Source organism: Jaculus jaculus, chromosome 2, assembly GCF_020740685.1.
Source record: "Jaculus jaculus isolate mJacJac1 chromosome 2, mJacJac1.mat.Y.cur, whole genome shotgun sequence".
In the NCBI taxonomy this organism is placed as follows: domain Eukaryota; kingdom Metazoa; phylum Chordata; class Mammalia; order Rodentia; family Dipodidae; genus Jaculus; species Jaculus jaculus.
Genome location: NC_059103.1, coordinates 115,854,647 through 115,876,954, shown reverse-complemented (window position 1 = coordinate 115,876,954; position 22,308 = coordinate 115,854,647). Strand labels below are relative to the sequence as shown.

General features: G+C 41.2%; 1 protein-coding gene across 5 annotated transcripts in view; it reads right to left on the bottom strand.

Annotated features, from left to right (window-relative positions):
- Positions 1 to 19,030: 19,030 nt before the first annotated feature.
- The window catches only part of Lin54 (lin-54 DREAM MuvB core complex component), a 73,724-nt gene continuing 70,446 nt past the window's right edge, over positions 19,031 to 22,308 (bottom strand). For all 5 annotated transcript variants that reach the window (XM_004653391.3, XM_004653393.3, XM_045144115.1 and 2 more), the window contains exon 13: positions 19,031 to 21,626. In XM_004653391.3, coding sequence (XP_004653448.1) covers positions 21,425 to 21,626 — 202 coding nt within the window. In that variant the 3' untranslated portion in view covers positions 19,031 to 21,424. The remainder of the gene's footprint in view (positions 21,627 to 22,308) is intronic.

Below are 22,308 nucleotides of genomic sequence, written 5' to 3'. Positions count from 1 at the left end.
ATACTCCTAGACTCTAAGGATTACAGGAGTACAAGATGGTCATGAGCACACTATGTCAGAATGCAGCAAAGTTTGTCTTTCCACAACATCAGAATTTGTTGAATAATAAACTCACAAACAAATCAGTTGGCTGCAATTTACCAAATAATACAGATTTCTAAGAGGGAGATAGGTAGCATTAGGGAGAGGCAGTTAGGCAGGAAGGCCCATAGGAGAAATAGGGATCTCAATTCCTGTCTGGCCAGTAGTGATTTAACATCACACATTCACCCTGACCTTACCACTGTCTACAACAGCTGCCTCAGAGCTAGAATTCTTCAAGGATGTGCAGAGTTCATGTTGGCCCTTTCCTGACTGCACCCAAGTATGCTGACTTCTGGATTCAGCCCTGGACCTAGGATAAAAAGGCTGGAGGCTGAAAAGGCTTTTGATGAGATTTCTTTCTTTCTTTTCCAGCTCCTAGGCTGTTTATGTCCCAGCTCTCGATGCTTTGGCCCCCAGTTAAGGTTTTGTCCTCCCCACCCCCCACTGATGCCAGGGTAGGAAAGGATGAAGTATTGTTACCTTATTTTTAAAACTTCTCTTATAAGCCTGGCGTGGTGACACATGCCTTTAATCCCAGCACTTGGGAGGCAGTGGTAGGAGGACTACATAGTTCCAGATCAGTTTGGGCTACAATGAGACCCTAACTCAAAACAAACAAAAAAAGTCAAGAGATTTATTACACCCATGGTACACCCAGAATTTGGAGGAATCACACACATAGCAGGCCCCAAGTTTTGAGGAAATACCCACATGACAGACCCAGAGTTTTTTTTTAAATTTTTTTGTTTACTTTTATTTATTTATTTGAGAGTGACAGAGAAGGAGGGAGAGAGAATGGGCACGCCAGGGTCCCCAGCCACTGCAAACAAACTCCAGACATGTATGCCCCTTTGTGCATCTGGCTAACTTGGGTCCTGGTAAATCGAGCCTCGAACCGGGGTCCTTAGGCTTCATAAGCAAGCACTTAACGGCTAAGCCATCTCTCCAGCCCATAGACCCAGAGTTTAAAAGAAATATGTAGTAGACTCAGATCAAAGAAAATTCATCTATGTAATGAAGGTAAAAAGGTATCCCAAAGCATGACAGATAGAAGGCAAGCAGAAAACATATCTAGGTTGAGAGGAGGCCTTTCTCACATAAGAGAAGCCAACTTACATGTATCTAGGCAGACAAAACCATGTGGCAGAGATCAGCATAGAAAAACCTTTATAGTTAATTAAAAGTGGATTTTGTCCACAGATTCAGTTATGTAAGAAGACATGGTTGGTGCAGGATTTCAGGGGCCAACCCAGACTAGCCTAGGTAGTTTGTGTATTAGACTGTGAGAGCAGCAGGGGGCACTGCAGCCACTGTGAATGAAACTGGATCAGACACAAATTCCATTCCTGCAAAGATAGCCGGAGTGGAGTGACCTCTTCTGTTTTGCTCTTTTGGGCTCCTATTCCTAAGTAAACTGCCTAAAGGTAGCTAGATTTCCCTTATCTCCTCCAATAAACTTTTAGCAACTATTTTAACTACCAACTTTAACACTATTCAAAAGTCCCAAGTCTCATCTAAGACTTACGACTCTTAACTGAGAGCCCTGTAAAATCAAGACACAAGTTAAGCTGGGCGTGTTGGTGCACACCTTTAATTTAATCCCAGCACTTGGGAGGCAGAGGAAAAAGGATTGCATTGAGTTTGAGGCCACTCTGAGACTACACAGTGAATTCTAGGTCAGCCTGGGTTAGAGTCTCTGCCTCAGGGGGAAAAAAAAAGAGCTGGGCATGGTGGTACACGCCTTTAATCCCAGAACACAGGAGGCAGAGGTAAGAGGATCATTGTTAGAGGCTGCTCTGAGACTCCATAATGAATTCCAGGTCAGCCTGGACTGAAAAGAAACCCTACCTTAAAAAAAAAAATCTAAATGGAATTTCAAAGGGGAAAGTGGCGGGGGGAGGGTATTGCCATGGGATATTTTTTATAATCATGGAAAATGTTAATAAAAATTGTGAAAAGAGAAAAAATAAAAATTGAAAATTGAAAAAAAAATCTAATAATAAACACATAATGGTGCAGAGTAAACATTTCCATTGTAAAAAGGCTTAATAAGTAGAGACTGGAGTAATGCAAATAACCAGCAGGTAAACATCAAACATCTATAGTTCAAATCCAACATCTATAACCAGTGACAAAAGTCTGGATTCTACTTCTACCCCAGTAGCTGCTATATCACAGTCCTGGTACATCCAAAACATCTTTAGGTCTACATTGGGAACTATGGTCTATCTTCACAGCTCCATACAGTGGCTTTAGTTGGTCTTCCACACAGGCCTTTCAACCCTGTCCCCCCACCCCAGAAGTGTCTTCTGGAGCTGGGATTTTGTTTGTTTGGTTGGTTTTTTGAGGTAGTCTCACTCTAGCCCAGGCTGACCTGGAATTCACTATGTAGTTTCAGGGTGGCCTGGAACTCAAGGCAATTCACTTACCTCTGCCTACCAAGGGCTGGGATTAAAGGCATGCACCACCACAGTCAACTCAGAATTTCTATTCATATTTGAGCTATCCACAGCTCACCTTCAGGGCATCATTTCCATTGTTTCAAGGCAAAGCAGTTGGCCCACCTTAGTGGTTTACCACTAACAACTAACAACTAACTAACAACTGCAACTTTAGTAACAAGACCAGTAATTTCCAACTTGCTTGAATTTTTCCTGTGATAAACTGTACATTTCTCATATCTTTCTGTTCTATACCTTCTGCCAAAGACACCACCAGTCCATTCCTTTTAAATTCAACCTTGATCAGTCTTAGGGCTTGGGCAGAACAAAGCCAGCATTTACACCAGTAGTCCACTTCTAACAGAATTCACTCTTTTTATAAAAGTTCATTAAAAGCCTTCACAGTCCACAATTCTCTCTGCATGTAGAATCTTCAAACTCTGACTATCATAGCCCATCCAGCTCCACTGACCCTCAATGGAAGGCTTCTCCAGTCTAAAGTAGCAAGCCCTTCCACATTCCTTCAGCAAGCACATTCCAGAAGACTAAAACCTATATGGTCAGATTAATCTCGGCAACAACGCCACTCTTCAGTATCAGATTTACTGTTGCAATTACCTTCTTGGTGGACAAACACTGGACCAGAAGCAGCTAATGGGAGGAAAGTGTTTATTTCAGGTTTACACATTCCAGGAAACACCATCAGTGGCAGAAGCTGGCTCACTTCCATAGATCATAGCAGAGAGACACCATCAAACACCCAGCAAACATGAACAGCCAGAGCTCTCAGACTGCTTAGAACACACGTTAGAGGTTTAAGACCTTCCAGCAGGATGCTGGGGACTTAAGTTGCAATCTTAATAGTGCTTTAAAAAAAAAAAAAAAACAGACCTGGTGGCTCATGCCTTCAATCCCAGCAAAGGTAGGAGGATCACTGTCAATTTGAGGCCACCCTGAGACCACAGAATGAATTCCAGGTCAGACTGGGCTAGAGTGAGACCACCTTGAAAAACTGACAGAGTCTGGGGCCATTCTTTCAAATGACCATTTCCATCACAGCATTTCCTGTCATTTTTATGGGGTCCAGGAGAGAGTGTTGCATCTCTGTTGACCTGATATGTTCAGTGAGTTTTCAGTCCTGCTTTGTCTGGCATGGCTTTAATTCTACCATGTGTCAGTCCATTCCAATTTACTTTGAAAAGTTTATATATGGTTTCTTTTCTATTTTTTGTTTAGAGATAATAGTATCACCCTAGCCCAGGCTGATCTGGAACTCTTACTGTATTACCCAAGCTGGCCTAGAGCTCATGGTAATCTGCCTCCCCAGTGCTGGGACTAAAGGCATGCCCTGCCATGCCCAGCCTTATATAATGTATCTTCTTACTTTAGTGCTCATGCTGGACAGAGTCTATGTGTATGTATGAAATGCAGTAATTCTGCCTCAGCGTTTGCATTTGAAGTGGAGCCAAATGCATAGCCTGAAAACCACTGTTTCACTTAATACGGACTAACAGTACAGCAGTCTGATCTTGACAGGCACATACTGGCTTGGAAAACATTTTTTATTGAAAGATAAGGCTTCAGGAAGAGGAGGAAGATAGCACTTACATGGGAATAGAATGGGAAAAGGTAGACATGGAAAATGAAGGTAACTTGTAAATGAGTACAAAGGTACCTTAGAGATAGATGACAAAAAGATATTTCAGGGGCTGGGGAGATGGCTTAGCAGTTAATACATTGGCCTGCAAAGCCTAAGGACCCATGTTTGACTTTCCAGATCCCACTTAAGCCAGTTGCACAATGTCACACATGCGCACCAGGTAGCAGACATGCCTGGTGTTTGAGTGCAGTGGCTGGAGGCCCTGGTGCACCAGTTCTCTCTCCCTCATTCTTTCTCTCACACAAAAAAAAGAAGTTGCACAAGCACTTGGCATTCATTTGCAGCAACAAGAGCCTCTGGTGCACGTGCACACACACACAATATTTTTAAAGATTTTGCCAAGTGTAGTGGCACTTTTTTTTTTTCCTCCTTCAAGGAGTCTCACTCTAGCCCAGGCTGGCCTGGAATTCACTATGTAGTCTCAGGGTGGCCTCAAACTCATGACTATCCTCCCACCTCTGCCTCCCGAGGGCTGCGATTACAAGCGTGCACCACCACACCCAGCAGCACATGCTATTAATCCCAGTTGGCTGACATAGGAGAATTACAATGAGTTCAAGACCAGACTGGAACTACAGAATGGGTTCCACATCAGCCTGGGCTAGAGCAAGACCCTTCCTGGAAAAAAAGAAATTTAATTCTGGGGATGGCTCAGTGGATAAAGTGCTTGCCTTTCAAGCCTGAGTACCAAAGTTCAATCTTTTTTAACTTAAAAAATTATTTATTAGAGAGAAAAAAAGAATGGGCACACAAGGGCCCCTAGATACTGTAAATGAATTCCAGACACATGCACCACCATGTGCATCTGGCTGAGGTGAGTTCTGGGGAATGGAACCTGGGTTCTTGGGCTTCATAGGCAAGTGTCTAAACCATTAAGCCATCTCTCCAGCCCTAACATTTTTATTTCATTTACTTTTATTTTTATTTATTTATTTATTTGATTTTTCAAGGTAGGTTCATGCTCTAGCTCAGGTTGACCTAGAATTTACTGTGTAGGTTTTTATTTTTTTATTTTTAGGTTTTTTTATGAGACAGAGAGAATAAACTGGTGTTACCAGGGCCTCAGCCACTGCAATCACACTTCCGATGCTTTTGCCACCTAGTGGCATGTGCCACTTTGTGCTTGCGTCACCTTTGTGCGTTGGGCTTATGTGGCATCTGGAGAGTCAAACATGGATCCTTAGGCTTCACAGGCTTAAGCGTTAAGCCATCTCTCAAGCCCCTTATTAACTTTTTATTAACAATTTCCATAAGTATACACAATAAACCATGATAATTCCCTCCCACCAACCCCATTTCCTCTGAGTTTATGTCACTGTTCATGATGAAGTTTTTCAATGACTCATCATTGAATAAGCATGGCCATGAATGAGGTTATCTTTGCCATCCTGACACCTAGGAAGTTGTAAGAAAATAAGAGAGACGAGAAGTTAGAATACAGCTGTCAGTCCTAGCATCAAACCCACATCAATCTGTATTGAAGACACAGCAAAAAGATTATGGGACAAGAAAACGGGGCTCTGGCATAGTGGCATACATCTGTAACAGGATTTGGAAGGTGGAGGCAAGAGTTCCAGTTCTCAAACACAGAGAGCTTGTCTCAACCTCCCTCAATACACACCCAGTAAGAGGTAATAGGAGTATAGTTGGTTTGCATTGCCTGTTGTTGCAGTCAGCCTCGTGTTGCTGGGATGAACTTCCAAACAAGGCATAGCTTATAGGAGGAATGGAATTTATTTGAAGCTTACAGATGCAGGGGAAGTTCCAGAACAGCAGAAGATGTTCCCTTTTCATAGGTCTATGCAGAGAGAAAAACCACCACCACCACCAAAAGCAAGCACACTTCACGAACCCAGAAGAGCTCAAGCAACCTGCCTATCTTTGGCAAGAATTCAGTTACCCCACCTCCAAGTAACAAACACCTTAAGGCTGAACCTCCAGCCCACAGAGCACAGCTCAGCAAAAGGCATTTGGTGATAATCAGCACTCTGTAACCTACACCCAGAACTGGGCATCCTGCAGAGAGAGAGCTGCAGGCACTGTAGTTGCAGTCAGGGTGTGGGCTACAAGATGCAACTTCTGCAGAAGAGTACAGTCCTGGCCACAGCAACCCTCGCAGCCACGAGCCCCCAGGTGACTGGCCCAGGCTTGGAAAGTTATTTCCCAGGGTATCTAGGAGTTGGAGTGGAGGAAGGGGCATCCTGCTGTTAAACTCGCACCAGACACCCTAGGGCCCTGCAGCAGAGCCTTGCTGGAGTTGTGTTTGTGGGGGCAGGCTTGGGGGTGTAACAGCCAGCTTCACCTTGCCGGAATCCACCTCACTCTGCACTTGTTTTCCACCTGCTTTATCAGCAGTGATGTCCAGTCTCTGCTCCACCATCTTACCCTGTCATCATGAAGCTTCCTCTCCAGACTAAGCTAAAATGAACTTTCCTCCCTCCCATCTGCTGCTTTTGGTCAGGTGTTTTGTCCCAGCAACTCCAAGGAATCTACAAGCACATACCCCTGATGTATAAATAAATTGATTCTTTGATCCATGTATGAATTATGAGGTGTGTGTGCTGAAATGGGATCTCACATAACCTTGGCTGGCTTCAAACTCTCTATGAAGTCAAGAATAATTTTGAAGTCGTGAGCCTCTGCTTCCATCTCCCAAATGTTGGGATTACCGGCATGCACTGTTACATATGCACAGGTATATACGGTCCTTAGGATGAAACCCAGGACTTCATGCCAGACAAGCACTCTTATCAACCAAGCTATATAACTAGCCTTTGTGTTAATGTAGACTATAAAATAAGAAAAATTCAAGGATGGAGCAAAAACTTTGCGATCTGCCTCTAGCTATTGCTCTAGCCTATTTGCAACTCCGCCCATTTGACTTTTTTGCTGTCTTCACAACCTCTTTAGTAAATATACAGCTAAGGGGCCACCTTGACTTGTAAGCCTCAGTATTAACACTTAAAAAATACTTACTTACTTATATTTATTTGAGAGAAAAAGAAGCAGATAGAATGGGTGCTCCAGGGCCTTCAGCTGCTGTAAATGAACAGCAGATGCATGTGCCACCTTGTGCATCTGGCTTACATGGGTCATGGGAAATTGAACCTGGGTCCTTCAGCTTCACAGGCAAACATCTTCTCCAGCCCTAACTTCTTTTTTAATGCACTATCAGTCAATAGCTAAGCTGTTTAATAACTCTGTTTGTAAAATCTTTAGTGATTTGTGAGCACAAAGAGAAGAGAATGGGCATGCCAAGGTCTATTGCTGCTACATACTACAGACACACATGCACTAGTTTGTGCATCTTGGGTTTACATGGGTATTAGGAAATTGAACCTGAGCCATCAGGCTTTGTAAGCAAGTGCCTTTAACTTCTGAGCCATTGCTCCAGCCCCAGCTGCTGTGAGATCATTAGCCTATTTTCAAGGAGAAAGAGACAGAGAACATCAGGGCCTGTAGCCACTGCAAATGAACTCCAGATATGTGTGCCACTATGTGCATCTGGCTTTACATGGGTATTGGAGAATCAAACCTGGGTTGTTAGGTTTTGCAGGCAGGCACCTTAACTGCTGAGCCATCTCTCCAGCCCTCTCTTTGTTTTAAGTACTGTTGATACATTGTCTATTAAATAGCTGTGCTACTTGTAGTGCAAGCCTTTTGTATCCTACAACCGTTTTTCAGAACCATTAGTGTATGAAATAAATTTTGTGTATCATAAAACAAAAAAAAAATTAGTGTATCATAATGACCATTAGAGCTGGGGGTGGTGGCACATACATTAATCCCAGGAGGCAGAGGCAGGAAAATCACTGTGAGTTCAAGGTCAGTGTGGGACTACAGAGTAAGTTCCAGGTCAACCTGGGCTAGAGACCATACCTAAAAAAAAAAAAAAGCAGGAAGATCACCATGAGTTTGAGGCCACCTGGATACTATGTAGTGAATTCCAGATCAGCCTGGCCTACAGTAAGACCATACCTCGAAAAACAAACAATAATTTCCATTAGAGTATATCTGTAATAAATTTTAAATTTCACATATATGAAGGGTACATTTACAAGTGGTATAGATAAATTTTATTTGTAGAACTTCCTAGGTTACTACTAAAATCTTTGGACAACCTGTACTGAAATACATTAAAATGAGTACATTAAAATCTCAATTAAATAGAGGTCAGCTGCTTAGAATGAAACCTTAGCTACCTATAACATGTTCAAAATTTTAATATTTGCTGAGCATGGTGGTACACACCTTTAGTCCCAGAACTTGGAAGCCAAGTTAGGAGAATCACTGTGAGTTTTTTAAATTTAAGAGAAAGAGGCAGATGCATGCGCCTCCTAGTGTATCTGGCTGATATGGGTCCTGAAAAATCGAACCTGGGTCCTTGGCTTTACAGTCAAGCACCTTAACTGCAAAGCCATCTCTCCAGCCCAAAGCCTTGTCTCAAAAAGCAAAACTGGGCTGTAGAGATGGATCAGTGGTACAGGCTTACAAAGCCTTCCTGTCCAAGTTTGATTCCTCTATGCCCACATAAAGCCGGAAGCACAAAATGGCACATCTGGACTTCTGTTACAGTGGCAAAAGGCCCTGGTGTGCCCATTATATCTCTCTTTCTCTCAAATAAATAAAAACATTTTAAAACAATAGCAACAACAAAGAAACACAGATAAAAGTTGGGATACTTACTATTGGTGGGAATGTCAAATAGTACAGATGCTTTTGAAAGCATTCTCTAAAAGTAAAACAGGCCAGGTGTGTAGGTGGATACCTTTAATTCCAGCACTCAAGAGACAGAGGTAGGAGGATCGTCGAGAGTCCAAGGACACCTTGAAACTACATAGTGAATTCCAGGTCAGCCTGGGCTAGAACAAGATCCTACCTTGAAAAACAAAGAAAAATAAATAAATAATAATAAAAGTGGAACAGTTCTACGCACATAACAGGAATAAACATGTATCCATACAAAAATTTAATATGCAAACTTGAGGAAATTGTTAACCTAAAATGGAAAAACAAAGCTGTTGCCAGATCCGTAGGCATTAAAAATGTCCTCCAGGGCTGGAAAGATGGCTTAGCAGTTACAGCATTTGCCTGCAAAGCCAAAGGACACTGGTTCGATTCCCCAGGCCCACGTAAGACAGATGCACAAGGTGGCACATGCGTCTAGAGTTTGTTTGCAGTGGCTGGAGGCCCTGGTGCACCCATTCTCTCTCTGTCTCTCTGCCTCTTTCTTTCTCCCTATCTCTCAAACAAATAGATAAATAATAAAGTATTTTAAAAAATGTGCTCTAGCCAGGTGCAGTGGCGCAAGCCTTTAATCCCAGCACTTGGGAGGCAGATGTAGGAGGATCGCCATGAGTTTGAGGCCACCCTGAGACTACAGAGTAAAGTCCAAGTCAGCCTGGGCTAGAGTGAGACCCTACCTCAAAAAAACTAAAAAAAAAAAAATTATACATACATACATACATATACACACACATACACACACATACACACACATACACATATATACACATACACACATACATACACACACACACATACATACATACATACATGAAAAGGGAGAGAAAATAGGACACCAGGGCTTCTAGCCACTGCAAATGAACTTGAGATGCATGTACAACTTTGTGCATCTAGCTTACATGGGTACTGGGGAATCCAACTTGGGTCCTTGGGATATGCAGGCAAGTGCCTTCACCAGTGAGATATCTCTCAAGCCCCATTCAAGGATTGTATTCATATTTGGGGAGTTGGTTGCTGTTGTGCTGGGTACCACATATTTTTAGAAGGCAACTATTCTCACCACTATCCCAGTGTAGTTTTGGATGTACATTTTCATCTGTGGTTTGAAAATCATTGTCTTCCTGATTTGGGCTTTTAATGACAGTGCCTTTTGAAGAGCACGTAAAATTTGGATTAGTTTCATATTTTTAAGTATTGTATTTTTAGGGATCATACTTTTTTGCTTATTTGTTTTGTTTTTGGAGGTAGGGTCTCGCTCTAGCCCAGGCTTACCTGGAATTCACTGTGTTCTCAGGGTGGCCTTGACCTTTTGGTGATTCTCCTACCTCTGCCTCTGGAGTGCTAGGATTAAAGGTGTGCATCACCATGTCCGGCTGGATCATACTTTTTTTTAAATTAAAGATTTTATTTTTATTTATTTATTTGAGACAGAGAGGAAGGAGAGAGAGAGTGAGAATGGGCATGCCAGGGCCTCTAGCTACCGCAAACTCCAGATGCCTGTACCCCCTTGTGCATCTGGCTAATGTGGGACCTGGAGAATCAAACCAGGGTCCTTAGGCTTCGCAGACAAGCAACTTAAAGGCTAAGCCATCTCTCCAGCCCATGGGTCATACATTCTCAATCTTTAAAAAATCTATTTGGGGCTGGAGAGATGGCTTAGCAGTTAAGCACTTGCCTGTGAAGCCCAAGGACCCCAGTTGAGGCTTGATTCCCCAGGACCCATGTAAGCCAGATGCACAAGGTGGCACATGCATCTGGAGTTCCTTTGCAGTGGCTAGAGGCCTTGTCACACCCATTCTCTATCTGCTTCTTTCTCTATCTGTTGCTCTCAAATAAATAAATGAAAATTAACCAAAAAATAATTTTGGCGGGCTGGTTAGATGGCTCAACAATTAAAGGCACTTGACTGCAAAGCCTGTTGGCCAGGGTTCAATTCCCCAGCACCCATGTAAGGTCAGATTCAAAGAGTGGTGCAAACATCTGGCGTTGATTTGCAATGGGAAAAGACCCTAGCATGCCACTACACATACATAAAGTGCTTTTTTTTTTTTTGGTTTTTCGAGGTAGGGTCTCACTCTGGCTCAGGCTGACCAGGAATTCACTATGTAGTCTCAGGGTGGCCTCGAACTCACGGTGATCCTCCTACCTCTGCCTCCCGAGTGCTGGGATTAAAGGTGTGCACCACCATGCCCGGCTGTTTTTTGGCTTTTTATTTATTTATTTATTTTTGTTTTTTTGAGGTAGGGTCTCACTCTAGCCCAGGCTGACCAGGAATTCACTATGTAGTCTCAGGTTGGCCTCGAACTCACGGTGATCCTCCTACCTCTGCCTCCCGAGTGCTGGGATTAAAGGCATGTGCCACCACACCCAGCTTATTTATTTAATTATTAGAGACAGGGAGAGGGAGAATGGGTGCACCAGGGCCTCCAGCCACTGCAAACGAACTCCAGACGCATGTGCCACCATGTGCATCTGGCTTACGTGGGTCTGGAGAATTGAACCAGAGTCCTTAGGCTTCACAGGCATACACCTTAACCACTAAGCCACCTCTCCAGCCCCTTTGTTTTGTTTTTGGAAGTAGGGTCTCACTCTAGCCCAGGCTGACCTGGAATTCACTATGTAGTCTCAGGTTGGCCTTGAACTCAGTGATCCTACATACACCTCCCAACTGCTGGGTTTAAAGGCATTTACCATCATACCCGGAATAAATAAAATATTTTAAAAAATCTTTTAGGAGCTGGAGAGATGGCTTAGTAGTTAAGAGCACTTCCTATGTAAGGAAGAGGATTTCTCAAGTTCAAACACCAGGATCCACATAAATAACTGGGTATGGCTACCTATCAGTAAACCTAGTTCCACGGAGAAACAGTAGTGACCTGAGAATCACCAAAACTCCTAAATAAAAGTGAAAATCTAAAAGAAAAAAAACGTCAAGCTCTGAGATGAGTAAGAGACTCTGGCTCAGACAAGTCCAGGCGGTAGAGCAATGGAACAGGACACTAGACCTACTGCGCTGGCCACCGCAGGTGAACACATGGGGTACTGAAAGGGCATATAAAAAATATAAACAGGGCTGGAGAGATGGCTTAGCATTTAAGGCTCTTGCCTGCAAAACCAAGGGACCCAGGTTTGATTCTCCAATACCCACATTAGGCCAGCTGCACAAGGTGGCACATGCATCTAGAGTTCATTTGCAGTGGCTAGAAGCCCTGGTGTGTCCGTTCTCTCTCCCTCTCTTTCTCACTCTTTCTCAAATAAGTAAATACATAAAATATTAAAACACACACAGAGACAGGGGCAAAAGGAGTGGCTTAGTGGTTAAGGCACTATCCTGAAAAGCCGAAGGACCCAGTTTCAATTCCCCGGGACCCATGTAAGCCAGATGCAAAAGTGGTGCATGCATCTGGAGTTTGTTTGCAGTGCTTGAAGGTCCGGTATGCCCACTCTCTCTGCTTCTTTCTCTGAAATACAGAAATAAATTAATTTTAAAAAGAAAGAAAGAAAGAAAGAAAGAAAGAAAGAAAGAAAGAAAGAAAGAAAGAAAGAAAGAAAGAACACATACAGGGTGCTAAGATAGTGGTAGCCTCTGGGATGTCTCAACAGCCCCCATAATGCTGAGAAGTGATGTTCAGCACCGAAACATCTCTATCATACCTTTCAAGGCTCAGGGTCCATTGGGAAAGAGGTTGTGGAGCCAAAGGAAGGATTATAAAGCAATCCCCCAGACACAAAATGGCCTTGATATCCACAACTCGCAGTGCTTGGTACTAATGAAACAAGACCCTCATAATAGGAGAAAAGATGATGACATCAAAATAAAAGACAAATTGAGAGGAGGAGGGGATATGATAGAAAATGAATTTGTGAAAGGGCAAATAGGAGACAGGAGGACATTATCATGGTTTATTGTCAATAATTATGGAATTTGTCAATAAAAAAAGTTTTTAAAAGAGCTATTTTTAAAATATTTTTATTTATTTATTTATTTATTAAAGAAAGAGAGAGAGAATAGGCATACCAGGACCTCCATCTGCTGCAAAGGAACTCCAGATGCATGCGCCACCTTGTGCATCTGGCTTATGTGGGTCCTGGGTCATCAAACCTAGGCTCTTTGGCTTTTCAAGCAAGCACCTTAACTGTTAAGCCATCCCTGTAGCCCGAAAGAAGAGCTATTTTTGATCATAAGTGGGTATTTAATTTTCTTTAACCTGAACCATTTTAAGTAGAAACCACATTAAACCACGTCATAACAAACCACATACATATATATACACATATATTATGTATATATGAAAATGTATAATTTACATACAAACACATATAGCCAATGAATTATAGTGGTTTTTAAAAAAAGATAGGCTGGAGGGATGACTTAGCAGTTAAGACACTTGGCTACAAAGCCAAAGGACCTAGGTTTGATTCTCCTGGACCTATATAAGCCAGATGCACAGGGTGGTGCATGTGTCTGGAGTTTGTTTGTGGTGCCTGGAGACCCTGGTGCACCCACTGTCTGTCTGTCTCTCTCTCTCTCTCTCTCTCTCTCTATCTATCTATCTATCTATCTATCTCTCTCTCAAATAAATAAATTTTTTAAAAAAATTAAGTAGATAGCTCCTTTAAAAAAAAAAAAAAGTCTTAGATCATCACCAGGCTTGGTCAGGCATGCCTTTAACCCCAACACTCTGGGAGCAGAGGTAGGAGGACCACAGTGAGTTTGAGGCCACCCTGAGACTGCATAGTGAATTCCAGGACTGCCTGAGCTAAAGTGAGACCCTACCTCAAAAAAGTGAAAAAAAATATTAGATCATCCTCTATTATTGAGGTAAATTATCCTTGGTCATGTTGTATTCTTTTTTTTACATATATTGCCTTATTTAATTTTGTTATTATACAGTTAAATATATCTTGGGTATATTTAGTGCACTGAAGTAGAAGAAAGTAAGAACATCTTAAACGGTACCACAGAAATTTACTATTAGGAAGGCAACTATACATGGTGGCCAGTGGTCTAATCCCAGAATTTGGGAGGCTGAGATAGGAGGATTTCTATGAATTAGAGGCCAGCTTAGGTACAGAACGAGTTCCAGGTCAGCCTGGGCTAGAGTGAAACCCTGCCTCAAAAATCCCAAGCAAAAGCCTGGCATGGTGGTGCATGCCTTTACTCCCAGCACTTGGAAGACAAGAGGTAGAAAGAAGGATTGCTGTAAATTCAAGGCCACCCTGAGCCTACAGAGTGAATTCCAGGTTAGTCTGGACTAGAGCAAAACCCTACCTTGGGGGGAAAAAAAAAATCCCAAACAAACAAACAAATGAACAGAAGGAAGTACTTTTAAAAGTCTTTATATCTTTCATGAGACCAAAAAAAATTGTACTTGGAGTGTATGTCAGTGGTAGAGGCCTTCCTAGCACTTGCAAGGCCCTGGGTTAAATAAAGGATTAAAAATGACTTGGATCAATAAATCATTTGGGGGCTGGACAGGTGGTTTAGTGATTAAGGCAATTGCCTGAGAAACCTAAGAACCCAGATTCAATTCCCCAGGACTGACATAAGTCATGAGTCAGATGCACCATGTGGCACATGCATCTGGAGTTCATTTGCAGTGGCTGGAACCCTGGTGTGCCCATTCCCTCTATCTGCCCCCCTCAAAAAAATAAATAAAATATTTTTTAAACCGAATTCTTTGGTATATATAAGCTTTCTATTAAAAAAATAATAATAAATCATTTGGGAGGACTTCTGGGTAAGATGAGGGCATAGTACCATGCCAAAACAGCGTAGGAGAGTAATAAGCAGAAAAGCAGCAAAAATACACTGTTCTACCAGAAAGGGAAGGTGTATAAGGAAATATCAACCTGAGCCAAAAAGCAGGGGAGACCTCGAGCTTGTAGCAACCAGACAACCAGCCAGAATCACCTCCTGCCACAGGGCTCACCACCAGCTGAGCAGCTGCTAAAGGAGAACATAAACAGGACCAGCTGAGCAGCACAACTCCAGGAACCCTGCATAGCCCCCCTTCCCCCAACCACCAGTGCCAAAAGCCACCAGACAACCACCATCCAGCTACACAGCATTCCACACAGGTGATCAGAACACCAGATCCAGTGACCCAAGCAGCCTAACCAAGTCCACAACACAACAGGGAGGGGTGGGCACTCAATACAGGTGAGATTAGAACACATCCCAAAAAGTAACAGGACCTACTTATACAAAGCCAGATAGACCTGACTTGGAAGTGCTAATCTCACCTTCCGTGTCAGAGCAGGTTATATGTTAGATTTGAAATTCTTGGTAGGTCCAGGCCCAGATGGATTCACTCGTGAATTTTACCAGATGTTCCTGGAAAAACTAACACTAATGGTTCTCAAACATTTCCATAAAATACAAAAGGAAGGAATACTATCAAACTCATTCTCTGAAGCCAGCATCACCCTGATACCAAAGCCAGACAAAGACAGACCACTCTCCCTCATGAACATAGATGCAAAAATTCTCAACAAAATACTGGCAAACAGAATACAAAATATATCAAAAAAGATCACTCACCCTGACCAAAAAGGCTTTATCCCAAAGATCCAGGAATTGTTCAACATACACCAAATTAATAAATGTAATACACCATATAAATGGACTGAAGGACAAAAATCACACGATCATCTTAAATACAGAGAAGGCATTTGCCAAAATCCAACATCCCTTCATGGTAAAAGTCCCAAAATGCAGAATAGAAGGAACATAACATAATAAAGGCTATGACAAACCTACAACCAACATAACACTAAATGGGGAAAAACTTGAAGCTTTTCCACTAAAATCAGGAACAAAAAAGGGTGTCCACTATTCCCACTTTTATTTAATATAGTATTGGAGACTTAGCCATAGCAATAAGGCAAGAGACACACATAAAAGGGATACAAATCGGAAAGTAAGAGATCAAATAATAAACAATTGCAGATGATAAAATTCTATACATAAAGGACCCTAAAGACTCTACCAGCAAACTGTTAGAGCTGATAAACACTTTTAGGAATGTAACAGGATACAAAATAAGCACAGAGAAGTCAGTAGTCTGCCTATATATTAACAATAAACATGCTGAGGGTGTAATTGGGGAATCACTCCCATTCACATTGCCTTGAAAAGAATGAAATACCTTGGAATAAACCTAACTAAGGAAGTGAAGGATCTCTACAATGAAAACTTTAAAACACTCAAGACAGAAATTGGAGAAGATACTAGGGAATGGAAAGACATCCCATGTTATTGGATTGGATGAATCAATATTGCAAAAATGTCAATCTCACCAAAAGCAATCTATACATTTAATGCAATCCCCATCAAAGTTGCAATGGCATTTTTCATGGAAATAGAAAAAAAATCATAAAATTCATGTGGAAGTACAAAAATCCTTGAATAGCCAAAACAATTTTGAGCAACAAAAATAAGGCTAGTGGTATCACCATTCTTGATTTTAACCTGTATTATAGAGCCATAATAACAAAAACAGCATGGTACTGGCACAAAAACAAGACACATAGATCAACAGAACAGAGGACTGAGATGTCAGGCAGCTAGAACCATCTAATTTTCAGCAAAAATGTCAAAAATATTCACTAGATAGCCAGGTGTGATGGTGCATGTCTTTAATCCCAGCACTTGGGAGGCATGGTAGAAGGATCACTGTGAGTTTGAGGCCACCCTGTGACTACATAGTGACTTCCAGGCCAGCCTGGGCTAGAGTGAGATCCTACCTTGAAAAACCAAAAATTCATTATAGAAAAAGCCTCTTTAACAAATGGTGCTGGAAAAACTGGGTATCTATATATGTAGAAGAAAGAAAATAGATCCTTATCTCTCTCCATGCACAAGATGCACCACACACCTGGCTAAGAATCAAGTCCAAATGGGTCAAACACCTTAATAATAGATCTGAAACTGCTAGAAGGAAAAGTAGGAGAAAGCTTTCAACATATTGGTCTTGGCAAAGTCTTTCTAATATAATCCCACTTGGCCAGGCAATAAAACCACTCATCTAACACTGGGACCTCATGAAATTAAAAAGTTTTTGTACAGCAAAGGGCATTGTGAATACAGACAACATACAGAATCAAAGAAAAATCTTTTGCCAGCTACACACCTGATAGAGGATTAATATCCAGGATATACAAAGAACTCAAAACACAAAACAATAAGAAATCAAACAACCCAATTTGAAAATTGGCTATGGAACTTAATAGTTATTAAAAGAAGAAATACAGATAGCCTATAAACACCTAAAAAAATGTTCTACATCCTTAGCCATCAGGGAAATGCAAATTAAAACTACTTTGAGATTCCATCTAACTCCTGTCAGAATGGCTATAGGCAAGAAATCAAATGACAATAAATGCTGGGGCGGATGCGGAAAAAGAGGAACCCTTCTACACCTACACTATTGGTGGGAATGCAATTTGGTACAGCTATCGTGGAAATCAGTGCGGAGGTTCCTGAGACAGCTAAAAATAGATCTACCACATGACCCAGCCATACCACTCCTCGGCATGTATCCTAATGACTCTTCTCACTACCTTAGAGATACTGGCACATCATGTTTACTGCTACTCTACTCACAATAGCTAGGAAATTAAACCAGCCTAGATATCCCTCAACAGATGAATGGATAATGAAGATGAGGTACATTTATACAATACTGTTCTATTCTGTGGTAAAGGAAAATGAAAGCTGGGTGTGGTGGCGCACGCCTTTAATCCCCAGCACTCAGGAGGCGGAGGTAGGAGGATTGCCATAAATTTGAGGCTACCCTAGACTCCGTAGTGAATTCCAGGTCAGCCTTGGACGCAGTGACATCCTACCTTGAAAAACCAAAAAAAGAAAGAAAGAAAGAAAGAAAGGGAGGGAGGGAGGGAGGGAGGGAGGGAGGGAGGGAGGGAGGGAGGGAGGGAGGGAGGGAGGGAGGGAAAGAAAGAAAGAAAGAAAGAAAGAAAGAAAGAAAGAAAGAAAGAAAGAAAGAAAGAAAGAAAGGGAAAGAAAGAAAGAAAGAAAGAAAGGGAAAGAAAGAAAAGAAAGAAAGAAAGAAAGAAAGAAAGAAAGAAAGAAAGAAAGAAAGAAAGAAAGAAAGAAGAAAGAAATTTGCAGGGAAATGGAAGGATCAGTTGCATCAAGAAATCAAACAGCACACACCTATAATCACAGCACTTGGGGGTGGGGAGTGGTGGAGGGCAGAGGATCAGGAGTTCTAAGTCATCCTTGCTTGCTTACTTAGTAAATCCAGGGCCAGACTGGGCTACGTGAGATCCTGGCTCCAAAAACAAACCAACAAGCTAGATCACAGCTGTGGGCTCATGCCTGTAATTCCAGCACTCTGAAAAGGTGAGGCTGGAGGAATGGCTTAGTGGTTAAGGCATTTGCCTGCAAAGCCAAAGGACCCAGGTTTGATTCCCTAGGACCCACGTTAGCCAGGTGCATAAGGGGGCGCACACATCTGGAGTTCATTTGCAGTGGCTGAAGGCCCTGGCGCGCCCATTCATTCACTCTCTCGCTCCCTCTTTCCCTCTTTCTCTGTCAAATAAATAAAAACTAAAAAGAAAAAAGAAAAACTCAATAAAAAAAAAAAAAGGTGAGGCAGGAAGACTGCCAAGAGCTTGAGGCCAGCCTATGCTAAATAGTGCAACATCGTCTCTAAAAAATACAGCAGCACAGCCCTCACCATTGGTATACAGATAATGCATTAAACCATAGGGAGAAAAGCTTGAGCAATTCACATAGCAGAAAATAACTTTATCAGCAAAGACTTGAGCTGACTGGCTCCCAGAGGGTTGAGTGGCTGCTGGGCAAGTGCCTAAGGGTGGGCTGATGATGTAGCCCAGTAGCACAGTGCTTGCCTGGCATATGCGAAGTCCTGAGCTCACTTCCCCATACTGCCAAAGAAAAGCTTCTACTATGCAATCTGACCAGAAGCAGGCTAAAGGGCCCACTCAGTATCTAACAAGCTTTCATTTCCTTACTAGTGTTACAGAATAAGATTAGAAAACTTTTCTAAAGGTATTTTTATTTACATTTTACATGAAACTGCAAAAATGTCAGTTGCCAAATTCCCAGACCTAGGAAGCTGAGGCAGCCCTCCCCCGCCCCGGCCGGTCCACTTGCTTTATGCCCCACGTCATTGCAGCCCTGCTGCCCAGCCAAGCAAGGTGCTCATCATGATCAGGAACAAAGAAGGAGTGCTTCATGCTTCCCTTAGAAGTGAAAAAAGAAAAATACTCTCATTTCAAAACAATTCATGTTAATGAGTTGTACAAAGTTCTTTTGGCTTTTTTTTCAGAAGTAATGTCAAATGTGCTTGAAGAGCAAATAATTTAAAAGGTTTCTTGCATGTTAAATGGTTAAAACTAGTGTTATTAAACTAAAGAAAAATGCAAAACCTTTTTTTTTTACAGAATAGTATAAATGTTTATTTTCTGTATGATTTACTCTCCTGCCCTGTTTTTACAATATAGAAAAGTGTATTTTGTGAATAGCTCTAGTAAATATAAATTTAATCTTTCTACTTTGGGATGTAAATAGAGCTAAAAAATTATATACTCAACCTTCCCCAAATAGTCTTTGAAAATTGGTGAATTAATGTAGCTATTAACCTTGTTCAGCAATTTGATGCAAATGCCTAAATACAAAAAGGTTGTTTAGTGAGTACTGCACAGGAAGGCTTCATGTTTCAGATAGCTTCTGTAAAATCAAAACTAGTAGCATTTGATTGCACCTTCAAATTTCACAAGCAGAACATCAAGCAATGCCATCATACATAATCTACAGTTATAATCAAAATTTCACAAACATTTTCTGCACACTGTATATAAATACACATCACAATGGTGCAATTAGAATTAACACAGAATATATACAAAATGAACAAAGTTTAGGTTTAGACCAAAAACTTATTGCAATCTTGAAAAATAACTTGATTAGATATTATTTCATCCTCTTACACTAATTTACATTTATACAAAGTTTAATTAGATGTATTGGACTGAGTTGCTAAGAACGCTGGTACTATCTACATTTAAGGTTACTGCACTATAACTTTACCAATCCAATTTTCCAAAGGAGGATGCTTTAATGAGTAACGGAATCCTCTTTTGGATTACTTAATTTCTATTGCCTTTACCTCGCATGTTCATACGAACATATATACACAATACATACAACTACACAGTCCTTGTAGGAAAGGTTGTAATCCTAAACTAATAATTACTGAGGATTAACAAAATGCCTGTATTCCAACATGGTTTTTCCTTGTCATAAAATTAAGTCCTAATACAATAGGTTCTTAAATTCATACAGCTTTTTAATTACTGAAAATGACTTAGGTTATTTTAGCAATTATAGGAAAATACACATACCTTCTTACCAAATCACTGGCTAAAAATGCTATATTAAACTGCCTGTATAAAAAGAAATCTCATTACAATTTTGAAAGCTTTGTTTAGGAGGCCCAATTCCGTCAGTCAGTTAAGAGTAGTGTATTGGTTTGAAACTTCTTAGTCCAAAACTCTACAAAGAGAAGTGTGTAGATTAAAAATCCTTCCCTAAATTCAACTCTTACAGTTTCCATATTCCATGTTTCTTCATCCAAGCCAATTTTTGTACTTGATAAGTTCTATATACCACATCAAAATGCTTACTTCAAGTCATACAATGTCACATCAGTATTACTTAGTAATCACTCGGACAATTATTGCAAAAACATACCACCCTCTGAAAGAAAAAAGACATTCTAGAGCATTTGTTAGACATTCCTCATTATAGACACACACTGCCCATCCTCTGAAGATTACTTACTGTTCCTTAATAATTTGTTTTCTAAAAAAGAAAAAAAAAAAAACTTTTTCATTTTAAAAGTGTGCATGGGGATTACTTCCCCTTTTGATTATTTCCCAGAGACATGATATTTCAGAATTCACCCTAAAAAGCTTATTTTTCTTAAAAAGATAGTGCTTCTCCAAACAAAATGTCATCTGAATATGTTTCATTAGAATCTGTTTATGTGACATCCTCTCTGTATATGTTCTAGGTCTTGAACCAAAGAATGGGCAATCTCCATGCTGCTCTGGCTTTTCCTACTGAACAAAGTCATACAACGCCATACATTATAAATTATGTGACAGCAATATTTATAAATATTCTTTGTCAATAGAATCAGAAGGACAGACATCTAACTCTGAAGAAACCCAAGCAAATTAAAATCTATTATACAATAAAGGAAAATGTTAAAAAGAATAATTCAGTTTAGAAGGGGCATAAGTAGAATTAACTAAGATTTTAAAATGTACTAATTTCCCATTTAAAATTTCTTCTCTTTCAAATATTATAATTTCAGGTCTCTTAAAATAAGGACTGAATTAAAATACAGTAATTGTTAAGCTGTCTTCCAGAAAAATCAAGTGTCCTTGCACCTTAAGTTTTCTGTACAGCTCCATCAGCCAGTCTTCTGTGCAGGAGTTAGCAGTTCATGGCACAAGGATCACTTTTTGCTTTTCCCGCAGAGTTGATGACGCTCATCAAACATCGTCCGAACTCCTCAAGTATCATCCGCTCGGCGGCCGCCTTTGACTTCCCCTTCTTGTCTGCCTGCTCTGCCTGAGCTAGAAGGCAGTTACACGTGGCTTCAGCCACTTCCTTAGTTACAAATGTAAATGGCAACCTGGAATGATTTTGAAAGAGAAGAGAGATGATCATGGGGCTGACAAATGGGGGTGGGGCGGGGGAGGGGCAGGAATCCTTCCACCAGGGACTCTGCTGACACCTTCATGTTCACTGGCACCAGGAGCACCACACTCTGCAGTTACATCCTGAAGAGCTTGCAAAACTTTGCTAGTGAGCCAGGTGTGGTAGCACACATCTTTAATCCCAGCACTCAGGAGGCTGAGGTAGGAAGATCGCTATGAGTTCAAGGCCAGCCTGAGACTAATTCCAGGGCAGCTTGGGCTAGAACGAGACCCTACCTCAAAAAAACAAAAAAGAAAAAAAATCTATGCCACTGTGTATAACAGTTAACATAGATAAGGTTAGCTGGTTAACTACAAGATATAATTGTACAAGTACACTGGACAGTTCTTTCAACAAAAGCTTCCCACTGCATGAATGCTGCATGTGTGCAGCCTTGGCTTGATTTACTGATGGATCATAACATAGACACTGCATGAAAGCATTTTCAACACTGAAAACAAAGAACTTTACCAAACTCCCTCATTGTTTGCTAGAAACACACAAGCAGGCAAGCTCACCAACATTTCACATTGCTCCATCCACCACAACATATACAACAAAGGGAGACCCAAGTGTGGTTCTATGTATAGTTTCATTCATAAAATCCTGAACTAACT